This window comes from Triplophysa dalaica, chromosome 1 (assembly GCF_015846415.1).
Source record: "Triplophysa dalaica isolate WHDGS20190420 chromosome 1, ASM1584641v1, whole genome shotgun sequence".
Lineage (NCBI taxonomy): Eukaryota > Metazoa > Chordata > Actinopteri > Cypriniformes > Nemacheilidae > Triplophysa > Triplophysa dalaica.
Genome location: NC_079542.1, coordinates 14,621,816 through 14,637,459, shown reverse-complemented (window position 1 = coordinate 14,637,459; position 15,644 = coordinate 14,621,816). Strand labels below are relative to the sequence as shown.

Genomic DNA, 15,644 nt, shown 5'->3' with positions numbered 1-15,644 from the left:
CATTCCAGCCAAGGCAGTTTTTAGTAAAAAGTGGAATGGTGGTTACGCTGTCACATTCTGAGAGATTTCATGCACTGCTGGGAAATTCGCTTCAAGAAAGTCATAGAAATGGTGCATAGAAATTCACATTTAAAATCATGATGATTTCATGATGTAACATGTCACTCCAAAAGAACCAGCCAGATTTGGTTACTGAGCTGTAATAGTATAGACAGAGTGCCCAAATTGAATCATATCTTATGGGGGCCTCCATGTTTTTTTGGGGGCAGTACCAAAAATCTCAAAGCATGTTTTAAAATAGGTTTTATAGAGAATATCTATGTAGCAGTACGGTGTACCCTTTACATAATTTGTTAATAAGAGGGGGCGTGTTCTTTCTCCTGGTTGGCGGCGTATAAAACGGGCCGTAGTGTTGCTATGTGATTGCGTAGTCTCTGCTTTAGGTGAAGAGTCGCGGAACTTCCGGCGAGGTGTGTGGATGTATACAAGGTAGGAGCTAGTGGCTCAAACCGCATGGTGATCTGTTACTGTGTTATTTTACAGGGTTCATGGGTCGATCTCTCTCCTTTATTAAAGGGGGGACTGAGGAGCTTTGTGGGATGCTGTTAGCTATTCTCACAGAAATGCAGTTAGTAGACTAGTTTCCACTGACTATTTTAACTGTGCAGAAAACACCTGGATTAGCGGCCCTTTAAAGCAAAACTAGTTATTTTTATCTTAAAATAATTATGACAAAAAAACTGACAAATAATACTGCTAGCTTAGCAGCTTCATAGCGGCTACAACCACATTCTGTACGTTCTGTGTTCGGGTCGTTCCACACAGCCCTGCCCATGCCCTGCCTGAGGAAGAGTGTGACACGGTTTCCAAACAACGTTTCTGCATTCGCCATTTCCATTAGCTTAGTAAACAAATTCAAGTGCGTTGCGCTGACCACGGGTAAGCTTATACCGTAAAAATATTTACAATACATGGTAACAAACAATTGCACTTATCAACCACATTGGGGAACCGTGAGCAAAAGTTCTGTACTGTTGCTTTAAAGGGGAGTTATCACAAGAAAATGTTTAACTTGATCTTTTCACATAAAGTAACTTGTACTTTAACATCAACAACACCATTTCGGTATTCATTCACCACCATATACAGCACAAAAGAAATGCAAGAGCGGATGAACAACAGGACTAATTCACAATCATATAGTGTCCATTCACAATCATTACAACTCCAGTCTTCAGGTGCTCGAGCACATACTGTAAAATGATGGATTGTCTCACTACCCACAGCACCTGTGTAAAAGCACTATAAGAGAAACTGAGCTGCATTTACAAGAACTGAAGTGAATGCAGTAAAGAAAATGATTTAAAAAGGATAGTGGTATTAGAAAGACTGTGAGTTCCTTAGCCCATGACTTATTAAAATAGTTGTTTCTTGTAGTGTCAATAGCATAGAAAAAACTTGTTCATGAGCCTCTCATTGGGATTGTTTAAATAAAACCTTCAAAATGCTTAAACGTCTCATGTTTAAAAATTGGATACTACCAACTGTAAAGTTCTTAACCAATATTCAGAAATCTTTAGGGAATACTGAAACTCTTAAAATCTAGTACAATAGCTCCTAATATAATGAAAGCAGAAACTGCTTGTGGACCAGAATGAAACAGGAAAATACAAACAGCAGTGAGTGCTCACCTTACAGTCTTTGCTGTAGCGACTGAAAAGAGGTCCTATGATTTGAGCAACATGTCCAGTTGTCTGAGGGAAGGACCCTTCTAGATATAAATAATGGCCTGATGGGTTGCGAAGAGTGTGATCAGTAGATGGTCTGCTCCGAGGTGTGAGCGGCTTATCTCCTGCCTTTATCAACCAATCAAAATCATCAGCTTGCCTCTGTCTCCAAGAGCAAAGGTCAAACTCAAAATTGCAGCGACCACTGAACCCCTCTGGAAAAACAAACATATACTGTAAACATACATATATTGTAAACCACTGATATTGGTCAATGGAGATGTAAAGTTATTGCGTACACAATGCAACATAACTACTTAAATGATGACTAAACTACAAGGTCAAGATTTGATAGATAGATCTTACTGCATATGTAGTGATTCTCATCAGATCCATCTCCACAATGATCAATAAAGTCACACAAGTTATCCTCTGAAATACAGTGACCGTTGGCACAGATGAATTCATTCTTTTCACAAGGAAGATCGGTTCTCAATGGGGGGGCACAGTCCACAAAAGCCACGTCATCAATAACAACATCGCCCATGTAGCTGATGCCACGCTTGGCACACAGAACCACCTAACAATGCAAGCCAAAATGCAAATGGTAATAAACTATTTTGTTCTTTGAAACTTTTAGGCTTCATATTCAAAAGGTTATAGGATGATAAGCTCTCACAGACAACGAAGGGTACTTGCCACTTATGAGTAAAGGTATCGCACAACATAGACTTGCATTTACAAGCTTATGAGTTTATGTGTCTATGTTGATAAATATTAATGATGAAAAGGATTGACTGAGAAAAGGTCGTGGCATTTGTGATCAAGTATCAACAGTTCAAACATCACTCAAACAGTTAACATTTATCTGTGGATCACATTTCAGGAATATGAGTGCACACAAACACAAAGGGTTGCGTCTCAATCAGCTCCCTCGTTCAGCAGTCAGGGCACTGCAGGGAGTCTGCATTTTAAGGGCTGTCTCATTTGCAAAATCCTTCCAGTGCACCGATTCCCTAAAAATTCCCACAATGCAACACAAAAGTCAGGGAGCATGGATGCTCTCTATGTTCCCTCACCGGAAATCACATGACATTTTTTGAGTCTGTTTATCCGAAAACGTAATAAACTTGATGAAACGCGACAACTTTTGAGAAGACAAACGTTTATTTTATTTGATATAGGCTATATACACACATTGCTAGACAGGCAGGGAACACAATATATTTAACAGTTGAATTTAATATTAGACAAAATTTCTGAACGGATATGTAACAAAATAATTCAAATGTTTCTCGTATGTATTTCCACAATTATTAAAAAAAATAAAGCCAGAGAGATGTCGGTTTTGGCTGTGAAGTATTACAACGTGCTGACGCAGTCACGTAACAGGATAATAAGTGAACGGTGTCCCAATGTGAAGTGAGCCAGGGTCCCTACCAGTGCCCAAACCAGTGTACACGATATACTGATTCACGTGCTGGGGAGCTGATTGAGACGCAGCCAAAGTCCTAAGATCTCTTTTGTGTTTCTTGTGCATCATTTTGAAACATGCTTACAAGTTCTCATTTAAATGTATATGTTGTTAAGGCACAATGGAATAACAGCACAAATGAAAAGGCATAAATGATATTTCCTTCACCTGGATGTCATGACGGATTCCAATGAAGACCTCACCCCGCCTCCAGCTGTTGCCTTCGTTACCACTTTGGGACCAAACTTCATGTTTGGCAGCAAATGATTTGATAAAGACCTGCACATATACATTTAAGGTTGTGCTGATACTTAGAGGCTACTTTAGATAACAGACTATTGACATTCAACACACTTTTGTCAAATTCTCAAAACTGACGAACTATTATTTTTATTTTGTATAGATGTGATGCCATTGCAGCAACAGAACCAAACAATAATTTCTAAATCAACGCACCTGTAACGTTCCAACAGTGAAGCCGCTCATGTAATACCAGAACACTAAAGTGCACTGAGGTCCTGTTTTTGTGATAGGAGGAGTCAAAAGATCTGTAGAGTGACCGTATCCTCCATTTGAGCTGTCTGCATATAGATACCAACCCTCTGGAGAACCACTGCAATAAATACAGATGTGTGAACAAATGACAACAACCACCTACTCAATGCAAATCTGACAATGCACTTCACAAACACATTCCAGCAAATGTTTGCATATGGTGATTTACAAGGTATGGTCATTAGCAGGTCTGTGGTAGTCTTCTCCTTGGAGAATACTTTTCCCTTGTCCTTTCTGCCAGCGAAAGAGAGTGACTTGATGACTTAAATACCATCCACATAGAGCATCACCTTCAAAATCACAATACTCCTTCACTGAGAAATTAGAAAACAGCAATAAATAAATGGACAAATGGGTGGACAGATGAAAAATATCGATGGATAATGAGTACCACAATGTTCTTCATCAGAGCTGTCGGAGCAGTCAGGAGTAAAGTCGCACACTTGACTGAGGCTCACACATTCTCTTTTAGTTTTGCACACAAACTGGCCAGGGGGGCAGCTATGAGGGAGTGTTACCGACATGGTGGGAACAGGGGCAGCGGTGCATGGCTCCTCTGAAGGCAATTTACCTACAAAGTGCAATAGCTTGTGAACATCATGTGCAAATGGACATGTACGCATTTACATTTATGCATATGGAAGGCACTTCAATCTAAACGGATGTAGGAAGCATTCAGGGTCATACCCTGGGATCTGAACCTATGGCCTTGGCATCACTTGTGCCATGCTATACCATTGAGCTACAGAAAAGCTCTTACACTCTTTAACCTTGAACCACTATTTTTTTATTAAACGCCTGTTTCCATCTGCTAATATTTTATTTTACCTTCATATGGTTCACATCCAATAAAAGAAAGGTCATCTATAGCAATATCTCCCCTGAAGTCATCACCAACGGTTCCTTCCACTATAATCTGTAGCAACAAAAAGTTTCATGCATTCTGCTGATACATTCATTATAATTTATTAGTTCATGAATTATGAGAGATACTTTAGTGAGCAATACAATAACAGCTTAGTTTGCCAGAGTTACAGTTAAACATGGACACTTTAGTCAGTCAACTGCAAGGGAACATTCACAACATTATTTATTTATAATCCAGCATCCGTAATTCACATCAATTACCCACCTGGAAGGGGTGAGCACTATTAATATGCAATATCTGTCTGTGCCAGTAGTTGCCTTGGTCACCGAAACAAAACCACAACAAGTTGCCCCGCCCACTGTTACGGGTGCGTATGTACACAGCCAACCGGAACACGTTCTTTCCGTACATGTGATAGTGGAATCTGAAAAAGCAGGGTGGCTCAGGTTCAGGACCTCTGCGAGGAGTTGGGAGAAAAGGTTGACTGATAAGAGTGGCGGTATCTTTGAACTTTTGTGGCTCTGATGATTCGATGTAAAGGAAGTGTCCATGCACATTGGCCCGAGTGTGGTCTTTGTATGGGCCCGTGTTGAAAGTGGGAGTAGGTCCTTGGATTCGGCTCCAATCAAAAATGTCGTCTGCATCATCTTGAGTCCAGCTGCACAGCCCTTCTTCAAAGTCACACATAAGCTCTGATGCTGAGAGAAAAGATTATTGAAAACAAAATGCTAATGTCAGAGCATATAAGCTGAAACATTAACCATTTTCCTAAAATGTGTTTATTTAAAAAAAATGTAATACTGACAGCAGTTTTCTTCATCCGTTCCATCTCCACAGTCATCGATCAGGTCACAGATCTGAGAATAGTTCACACACGCTTTACTCCGACTGCAGTGAAACTGACCTGGAGATGGGCATGTCTCCATAGCCTCTGGCAATGAGCAGTTATGAAACTTAATGTCATCTATTGCAGAAACTCCTTCATACACGCCCAGACTCAGTTTTGTGACTGAAAGTTGGAAAGGTCTGGTCTGTCGGCCAATCTGCACAGTTACTGGATGCCACTGGTTGCCTTGGTTATATAGTGTTTGCCAAAGTGTTGTAGACCTGTCTAAGCCATCGATTACCAGGTGCATTTCAGCAGCACCAACAGAATGACCAGAACTATAGTGCCTGGAAGCAAAACAATCAATATAATGTCAAATGAACAACAGTGTTTATTAAGTTCATGTTTTTATAAGGATTCGATGATTCAGGCTGTGTCAATATTTATTTATATCACTTGTTTAGAAATTTGCACCTTCAGGATGATTCTTGAACTGTCATATTTCTTACCAGAAGGACAAAATGCAATCTGAACCTGATTGTTGGAATTTAGGACTGCGCAGCAAAGCTTGCTGGGAAAAACGGCTGCTGTTTTTAAAGATAAACATAAAGTGACCTTGAGGAGAGAAAGGAAAATAAAAATATATTATATAAGAACTATGTATTTCCAGGCTTTAGGTGTATTATTTAAGTTACTCTTGCTAGAACCATTCAAACTCGATCTTTTAAAGTTTTTTTTGCTGATGTACTATTTCATTTTCACATTGCGCAGTTTATTTCTGTGCTCACCTGCACTTGTATTAGTGGAATGATCCCGTGGAGGTGTTTGATCTTGATAATCTTCAGAGTCTCCTGAACCTCTAACCCATTCAAATCCATCACCCCGTGCAAGCTCATACCAGCTACACGAATCAGTCTCGAAATCACACTGTGATACTGAAGGTCAAATTTGAATAATATGACTCCGTTATAAAATACTGAGTAAACTTGGTTATAAAATGTGAGCATACTTGCAGTTTTTGAGGTTGTATTGTCACACGTGCTCTAGCATTTGTCAGATGCTTATTGCAAAAGCAAAAGATTTAAGTGCCAGATATGGATATAGTTTTTAATCAAATAGAATTACAGTATTAATGAATTATGAAAGGGATCAACTGTTTCTGAAACTGTATTAAAATGTATATTCTAAAGAAATCACGTTAGCTAGTGTTTTAACTACTCACAACAGTTGGACTCATCTTCTCCATTGGGACAGTCTGTACTAAAGTCACACACTTTCACGCCATCCACACATTCATTTGCACCACAGTGAAACTGAGAAGATGTGCAGTGACTTGGAAGAGGTGCCCTGATTTCATTCTCTGGAAATAAAGCCAAAATAGTGAAGCAATAATATACAGTAGGTTGCAGGTAAATATAAGTAAAGGATTAAAAGGTTATGGTAGACCCCGAAACCCCCCATAAACTAGAGAGCTGCTGAGGAAAGTAAAGGGTTAAAAAGTTACTGTGAACCCCATAAACCCCCATAAACCAGAGAGCTGTATAGATCACCATTATCACCATCGATTCCTTTTATGCTTTCCGGTAGCTCAGTGGTTAGAGCATGGCGCTAGCGCACTAAGGTCTTGGGTTCAATTCCAGGGATTGCACATACTTAAATTCAAATGCATCATGCAATGTAAATTGGATAAAAGCGTCTGCCAGATGAGTTAGTGTAACGTGTAAATGTGATTTCAGCATTATGGTAAAGAATCTGGCTGTCCAGTGTACTGCTGAAATAAATCTTTACAACCAAACTCATAAACCTTCCTTTTTAGATGCTTTGGAATATAAAACTTTAATCTTGTCTTTTGGGGTGTATTATTTATAATGACTATTTTGTACTGATTGTGTAAACGTGATTTACAGCAAAGCTGTATTTTTGTGTCCAAGATGAAATGAAAATCTATAAAATGCTGAGAGGATTATGAAACCTGACCATGACTTTGTCATGGACCATGGTTATATATGTTAGAAACTAAAAATCTGATGTCACTTACACTTGCTTAAAGTTGCTGTGGGGGTTTTCTGCCTATCATCATTGCCTCTCTAGGCACCCTATGTCTCTTCATCTCACAAAAGAGATACACAGTACGGTATCCATTCATTTTAAAAGAATGAATAAGGTCCTACTGTTAAAACCATGTTTTACTCTGTGGTTTTGCTTAGCTTGGTGTTCGTCATTGTTTGTAAGTGTATACTTACCACCAACTGTCACACAGCCTTTGCTGAAAGACAGGTCATCAATGGCGATAACTTCATATGGATCACTGCTGTTGAATATCAGTCCTCTTATCAACACCTGCACATACACATTTCATTTACATGAATACGTTTTCTATAACTACACATTTAAAAGTAGCTGCAAATCCTCCTTCCCCAGGCACAGAAAACCAGTCATGTAGGACAGATAGACTTACCTTAAACTCCTCTCTGCTGTTTAACATCACCACCGATCGCATCCAGGGACGAATGTGTGGATCCGGATTTGGGGTGGACAGAGACCAAACCTCCTGTGGCTCTACCAAATTTTTCGTTTTGATCAGAACCTTCAAAGCCCCCAGCAGCAGCCCGATATGATGGTCGAAGGTAAGCTGTTCAGAAGAAAAGTTGAATAATAGTGAACAGAATATCACATGAATGCACAAAAATTTAATATTTTGTGAACCAAGACCTCAGGCAGTTGTATGTATTCAAGATATAAGATATTTCAAACTTGTCACCCTTTGTTAGACTTGAGGCTACTTGAAATGAAAACTGAAGTAAATAAAGGGAATATTTATGGTCCTTTACAAGAGTGCCTGTAGAAATTCTTCAGAGGGCTTTGTCAATCTGCCATCTGAAGAACCACATATGATGCTTACATACATCACCAACCTGCTATGGTTCAGACAACTTATGTGTAATTCTTTGTTGTCAATATAAATGTGTTGTTTTGGCTTAGTGGATAATTGCTCTGCTCTACATTCATAACCGAGAGCTTGTTTGCTGAATGATCAATACAAGCCCCATAGAGCCCTCAAGCTAAGCACTAATCAACAAGTTACAAACTAAATACAACATTATAACCCTGCACTAGTTATCAATCTCTCTTGTCAATAAAACATTTGTCAATTATTTTATGAGACAATATACTTCGATGTGACATTTGTTATTATGTTACTCACTATTCAACTAGATTTGTCTCCCTACTCTTTCTAGACACTGTTTCTATTTACACACAGACCAGGCCCGGATTGGCTAATCGGGAGCACCGGGAGAATTCCCGGTGGGCCGGTCTGTTTTTTTGGCCGTGAGGGCCGGTGTTGTCATGGCATGGTTGAAATGTGGATGCTATTGTTCCTAGGCTGCCTGCACTCACAGCGGCCCTAATCTTTATATTTATTATTTTACCGCAGCCCCACTCTTTTTTATTTAATTTTTTTCGCAGCCCCACTCAGAGTGCAGCCTGAGGGTTAATGATGACGTGATTATCTTTTGACTCCCTGGCCCCGCCCCCGACAGCGACACTGCAAGTTGCTCTAAATAGAAAACCGTCAGAAATAAAAATGGATAACAGAAAGCGCAAACACGGCGCTGAAAAGGCCTGAATAAAAAGAATTAAGCTCTTTAAACTGACGCGGCCAAATGTTCTAAGCTGACCACATTTTTTCTCAAAACAAATAAAGACGACCAGACGGTAAGCTTTGGGTGAGCGCGAGCTCATTTCGCGTGGCCGGATGCTCAACATTTTTTGTGACTCGAGCGAACAGTTTGCGCAGCGCCGCAGTCAACATGAAAGCTTTGAAGAGATTTAGACTTAACAGATACCCCTGTACAGACATCTTTAATCATCAGTGTGTCTGTTTTATATTGTATTCAGAATAAAACAATATTTATAAACATTGCTCTTTGAACTGTTCTTATATCTTCTCATTTTATATAACATAAAGACATCCAATAGGTTAATCTATGGCAATGTAAATTTAGCAGTCCCTAACCAACAATATGTAGAAATGTGTCTGCATTATGCACAGAAATGAAAGATTGGACAAAAAGTTTTATATAAAAAATTTATTAAATCAACAAACAATAGTTCGAAATGCATTTCAACGTCCATCACACGCATCTGCTTCACAAGAGCGATGTATTCTACATCTCCACGATTTTTGGCATGCAGCGGGTGAATATTCCATCTCCTTTTTAGCCCTTTTTTTTGATAGTAGTAACAACACAAAATCTCCTACGTTTCCTTGTCGAGCAGCTGCTCGCAAGACGGCATTCTGAATGATCTGACGTAATTCCGGTAAAATTCCTACTTTTCTTCTACTTCCTGCGGATTTACAGGACGATTTCGTTTGTGCGCCCCCTGTTGTTTCAAAGAATATCTCAACGGCAAACGCGTCAAGTAGAAACGTCTCGTCCGTTTGGGGAGTTGCGCGCGTGGACAGTGGAGGCTCGCGGAAAGGAGCCAGGCTCGTGTATAAACAGGCGTTTATTCAGAGGAAAAAGAGGTGAAACAATCATTAGAAAGTTACACTGTGAACAAAAGTCAGATAACAGTGCAATACTTTTTTTATTATTTAACTAATGTTCTCATATTTGTGAAAAATATTTGAAGTTGTAAAGCAGCCGTATCATTGAAAAAGAAATTATAGTGTCATTAGACAGTGCAATACATTTTATTCTTAATCTTTTTTAATTTATTTTGTTTTATGTTTTTGTTAGATTTTTTTCCTCATTTCAATGTTCGGATATTTATGAACACTAATTCTTAAAGAAATAGATTCTGATACTGTCCTGCTATTTACTGTTCTAATAAATCTTCACTGTGAAGCAAAACTTAGGCTACTGTATTTTCACTGAATTGGAAATTATGATATTTTTGAAAAATACAATGAATTAAAAGGCTGTACAGAACAGTGCGCTATTGCAGACTTATATTCTGAGGTTTTAATGATCATTATTTAAATCTAGTCAGTCGTCAACTAAAGTGGGCCGGTCTAAGGCATGAAACTCCAGGGCTGAAAATGAGTCCCAATCCGGCCCTGACACAGACTGAATAATTGTCAATAATAATATGCACACTTTTTAAAAAATGGTATTATTAAAGAAATGTGTATTTTATGTGCAAGCTAACTGTAAAATGCATGAATAATGAAAACAACTCAGGACAGAGGAGGTCTTAGCATGTTTTTAACAATACCCAGCAGGACTGTGAAGGTTGAAAGTAAGGACTGTGTATTTCAGCAGTAATGCCCTCTCCATTTTCAGATTGTATATAAAGATAGTGACCTGAGAAAATAAAATAGACATGAAGTGTCTCAATAAGACAATAAAAATTATTAAATAATAGATAAAGTAAAAAAAATGTTTTCTTACCAGTAACATTTTCTCTTAGGTCTAGTTCTGTGCTGGGCCGGGTCAGACCTGTGCCTCTTGTCCAAACGTGTTGATCTTGAAAACTACAAAAACCGTCCTGGAAGTCACACCTCACATACTGGGAGCCTATATATGGAAGAGAAACTTACAGCTACAGTATATTACAGTCATTGTCCAAATACATTTAAAATCTACTGTAAAGACATTTAAAATGCATTACAAAGACACAGATGAATAACAGAGAGGTATTCATCAATATATCACTGTAAAATTATTTCTATTGTGAATTCATCACAGAACAACTTGATGGAAATACATTGGTCATAATATTGATTTGAAGTAGCAAATGCAAAAGATGCTGAATGTGAAATACAAGCAAAAGTTGAAATATGTGACACAGTCTGTGAAATGTAACAAAATCTTATTCTGAGAAAACAAGCATCAAAGTTTGATGTTAACTATTGTTTTAATTATGATTTCTGTCTTTGACATGGCATGGTAGCTGTCTATGTTAAATATATTAAAGTCATTTTTTCACAGGATGGTCTTTACATTATGTAGGATGATTATATGTTGAAAACAGTTAATCACAAAAAATGACTTAAGTTGGGTTTTTATAAACTGGTCACATTTCAGAAATAATGTTATTCATGTGTAATTTCAATGAGAAATATTGCAAGTTTTAGTTACTTTGAGAAGATATTTAGTAATAAATTAACTTTAAAGCTTTGAAAAGATGTTATCAACATATTGTATTAGCACTACTGTATGTCATGGTCACCAAAGCCAGTTCATGAGTATTCTTCCATTTAATGCTATAAATCTTACTATTTAAACAATACAGCCTCTGTGAGCATTTAAAAGCTTTTAGTAAACAAATGTAGCGGCCATCAACTTTGTTGGCCTCTGTAGACACAACAAGCATACATGAAAAGAACAGAAAAACACGTTAGTTTATTTTGTTTTCGTACTTACAGTTAGTCTCATCACTGCCATCTTCACAGTCTACTTTGAAATCACACACATGTTCTTCGGCTACACAACCACCTCTGACACAAGTAAACTCCTCGGTCAGACATGGCGTAGATGAGACATCGCCCAGGACACACACCAGAATTGAGGCCCACAAACACCCCCTCATTGAGCTCTCCAACATTCAGTTCAGATAGAGACCACAGGCGGAAACACTCATGAGATTATATCCAGAAAACATCAATCCTTAAAATCCAAAAAGTTCTGATGTATAATTTTTATTTGTACTACGGACCATAGAGAAGGAAAGACATCTGCTCAGACCATCCATAGTCCAAATGGCTTTTATGACTGTTACACAATACATATATGTGCCTTTTATCTTCTTGGCAAGAGATAAAATGACTGTGAAATAAATAGAGATAAACGACTGTAAAATGTGTCATCTTAAGACTGGTGAACATGTCAATATTATCTGCAATAAGAACCGAAGTGTTTAAGCTTGCATACATATTTAGGTAAGAAATGCTAATAAATATTAATAGATATTTGTAATTACATAATAACATTGGATCATATGAAAAATAAGAAGGTAAATGAATCAATATTGCTTTAGGCATCTTAGTTCTACCCTCTGTTTACAAATGTTCATTCAACTTTCATTTCATTTTTCATGAATCAATAAATAAAATACAATATCATGTGGTTTGCTAGTAGAGAAGCTGTGTTGCATTATAATAACCTTCAAGCACAATAGAACATGAATACAGAGGTCAAGAAAAGTGAGTTCTTCACATATATCACGAACTCTATATAAGACAAAATTAATGCAGTATTAAAATAATCGATGTATAGGCAACGTAAATTAACAACATTAAGTAGATCACCACCACTAAAAGCACCATATTTCATTGTTATAACTTACTATGCAGAAAAACGTTTTCTCACCATATTAAACATTCTGTTTCATCAGCTCGCAGCATTACTGATGCACTTTTACATCAGACAATATTTCCGAAGTTGTCAAAATAAAATAGACAATTGTAGAATAACGGCAACATCAATGGAAATAAAAAAAGATGAAAATCCCAATAATCGTCTTGTCATCTGCGATGTCACTGTGATTAGTTGGGTTTATTGATCAGTTGGGTTAGTGTGGGGAGATTTGCATGACTGTGCTCTCAGTTAATGGACACTCATTATTATGTCAGTCCCAAAGAGAGATGGCATAAGAGAAGTCAGACCAGTGTGTTAAGCATATCGATTTGTGCTTAATAAGCTTTTAAGTATTCACAAACATTTTTGAAGCTACTAACGTTAACATATATAGTTATCAACATGTAAGCAGTAACAGAGTGCAATGAATAACATGAATGAATGAATAATATGAATATGATTGAATTATTAAAATAATAGTTGGAAAGGTCATAGCGGGGATTTATCATGAATGTAAATCATGAATACTTACCGATGAACATTAAGGAACGAAATCGAATGCTAAATGAATGGCTTGTATGGCCTATTAGATCAAAACTATTAACTGGTCCTATTTATTTATGAGCCGGCAGGCCATCAACCCACAAAATTTGTCACACTTATTATTATGACAAATTCAGGTCCTCACTTTCCCGCATTGCTTGAATCTTTCCAGTCTTATACAGATATACAGATATCAATTCATCTCACTGTGTTCTCAGTTGAAAGATTTTAGATCCACACCCTCTTTGCACTAAGAAAATCATAACAGAACAGCTGATGTTTAATATAAGGTATCAGTTTCGGGTTTCCTGTATTACTCTTATTGCTTGCTGCCCAACCTGATATGTTTGACCTGTTTATCACTCTTTTCACCTTGGTGCTTGAAGCAAGGGTACCATATGTTCCCTCATCAAAGCATGAGGTGATCAACACAGCCAAGGTCACTCTCTTTCCTATTTAAATTGCATATTGCCACCACAACCCCAAAAAGTCCTCACATCATAATTTCATAGTTATTCACAGGTGATAACAGCAATTATATGATCCACAAAATGGGCACAGTTAAATAAATAAAAAATTTAAAACTAAGTATGTTCAGTTATGGTATAGGATTAAAAATAAAATGCATTTTATCGAAAAATGTTTTAACCCAAGTAAGAAAACTAATACTTTATATAAATTTACATTTGTGACCCTGTTTGTGAAAACAGGCTAGTCTTTTCTTGCGTTTATAAACCTTTGTTTCATTACATGTTTTATACACATTCCAATTTTTTATAATGAACAAGAGCAGGTACAAATAATGTTTTTGTTCCAAACAATAAAACCGTGTCAATATAATTTTAAATTTCAGGATTCAAGAACATTAAATTCAAACTCAAAATAAAATTTGAGGACTAAATTATATAATTATCATTTCGTTTATTTCAGTAAGCACACATTACCAGTTTTTGGAGATTTATTATTTCACAGATAGGGTCACAGTGTAAAAAACGATAACAGTCAGGCAGCTGGGGAGCCGGAAAAAAGTAAATTTAAATTTTTGTAAACTAAAATAAGACTTTCTTTTCAAATTTTCAGTACTTGCAGTACTTGTACTTGATATGTCCTTTCATCTCCAGATTTCTCTGTCCTTCACCGTTGTCTTTGTGAAAAAAATCATGCCATTTAACTGCACAGAACTGCACCCTCTCCACTGGCAAAACTGCAGGATGTTAACAGTAGGGTTACCATGGAAACTTCATTATGACGCTCTCCTGATAAATGTCTAAATTTCAATTACATTATCATTATATTACTTATACAAATTTTAAAAGAGAATGGATAGGGTTGTTTATGTTTTTTAAAAAACACCAGCAAGCATAACCTGTGATAAATATTCAATAGATTTGCATGTCTTGTGCTGCATCGGCACATGGAACAATGTCACCTCCTAGTGGCTAAAAAAGAAGCTGCAATCTAATAGTACCTAAACCCAACTGACAAAATAAAGCAGCAAAAACATTTAAAACAATTGTCAAGTTTACCAGTTGTTTATTACACATACCAGATTGGTGTGACATTGATGAATGGTCCCCATGAATCCTCTGCTGATTATGATATTGAAGACAGCACTTATAGGGACACCCAAACAAAAAACTCCCAAAAATCTGAACTAAAGCATATAGTACATGCCACAGACAGTACACTACATATCTCAGTCAAGTCTTTTATTGTTCAGATGACTAAGATTGGGTGTAACCAGTGTCTCATTTGTTGTTTTGTTAAGGATGTTCATTTAAGCAGAAGGGTGCTAAGGGACACAGATGAGGGGATGAATTTAGACTCATTTGTGTGAAAATACTTCACACTTCAGCGCTCATGAGATGATTTTTTGCTAGCTGCATAACTCCAAATGTTTATCCAAAAACCTAATTTTAAGATGTCCAAATAAGCCACTAGTGTAATAATACACTACTTGAGCTCCTGAAAGACATATAAATGCAGTGTATTGTTAGAAACTTGTTAACAGAAACTTAAAAATGAATCTTTTAGAATTAGATGATTCTCAACCTGGGGCATGGTGTCCACTAGTGGGCTTCAACAAATTTGCAATAGGGCCTTAAAGTGATAGGTCTCCGTAAAATAAATTTACCTGTACCCCATTCACTTGCAGTGGTTTTGTGTCCATACAATAGAAGTGAATGAATCTGTTCCGTTACCAACTTTCTTCAAAAAATCTTCTTTTGTGTTCTGTGGAAGAAAGTCATAAAGGTTTGAAATGACAAGAGGGCTAATAAATTTTAAATAAAAAAATGTTTTATTTAATTATTAATAAAAATAGATATTTAAGTGTTGGTTATTT

At 37.1% G+C, this 15,644-nt stretch overlaps 1 protein-coding gene across 1 annotated transcript in view; it reads right to left on the bottom strand.

Moving 5' to 3' along the window:
* malrd1 (MAM and LDL receptor class A domain containing 1) overlaps positions 1-11,990 on the bottom strand; it is a 34,006-nt gene extending 22,016 nt beyond the window's left edge. The window contains exons 1-17 of the mRNA XM_056753847.1: positions 11,825-11,990; positions 10,850-10,975; positions 10,674-10,762; positions 7,909-8,082; positions 7,694-7,790; positions 6,673-6,810; positions 6,239-6,385; positions 5,960-6,065; positions 5,430-5,797; positions 4,889-5,322; positions 4,585-4,672; positions 4,148-4,327; positions 3,926-4,070; positions 3,658-3,814; positions 3,370-3,480; positions 2,094-2,307; positions 1,692-1,942 (exon numbers count right to left, since the gene is read on the bottom strand). Coding sequence (XP_056609825.1) covers positions 1,692-1,942; positions 2,094-2,307; positions 3,370-3,480; positions 3,658-3,814; positions 3,926-4,070; positions 4,148-4,327; positions 4,585-4,672; positions 4,889-5,322; positions 5,430-5,797; positions 5,960-6,065; positions 6,239-6,385; positions 6,673-6,810; positions 7,694-7,790; positions 7,909-8,082; positions 10,674-10,762; positions 10,850-10,975; positions 11,825-11,990 — 2,991 coding nt within the window. The remainder of the gene's footprint in view (positions 1-1,691; positions 1,943-2,093; positions 2,308-3,369; positions 3,481-3,657; positions 3,815-3,925; positions 4,071-4,147; positions 4,328-4,584; positions 4,673-4,888; positions 5,323-5,429; positions 5,798-5,959; positions 6,066-6,238; positions 6,386-6,672; positions 6,811-7,693; positions 7,791-7,908; positions 8,083-10,673; positions 10,763-10,849; positions 10,976-11,824) is intronic.
* Positions 11,991-15,644: the final 3,654 nt, after the last annotated feature.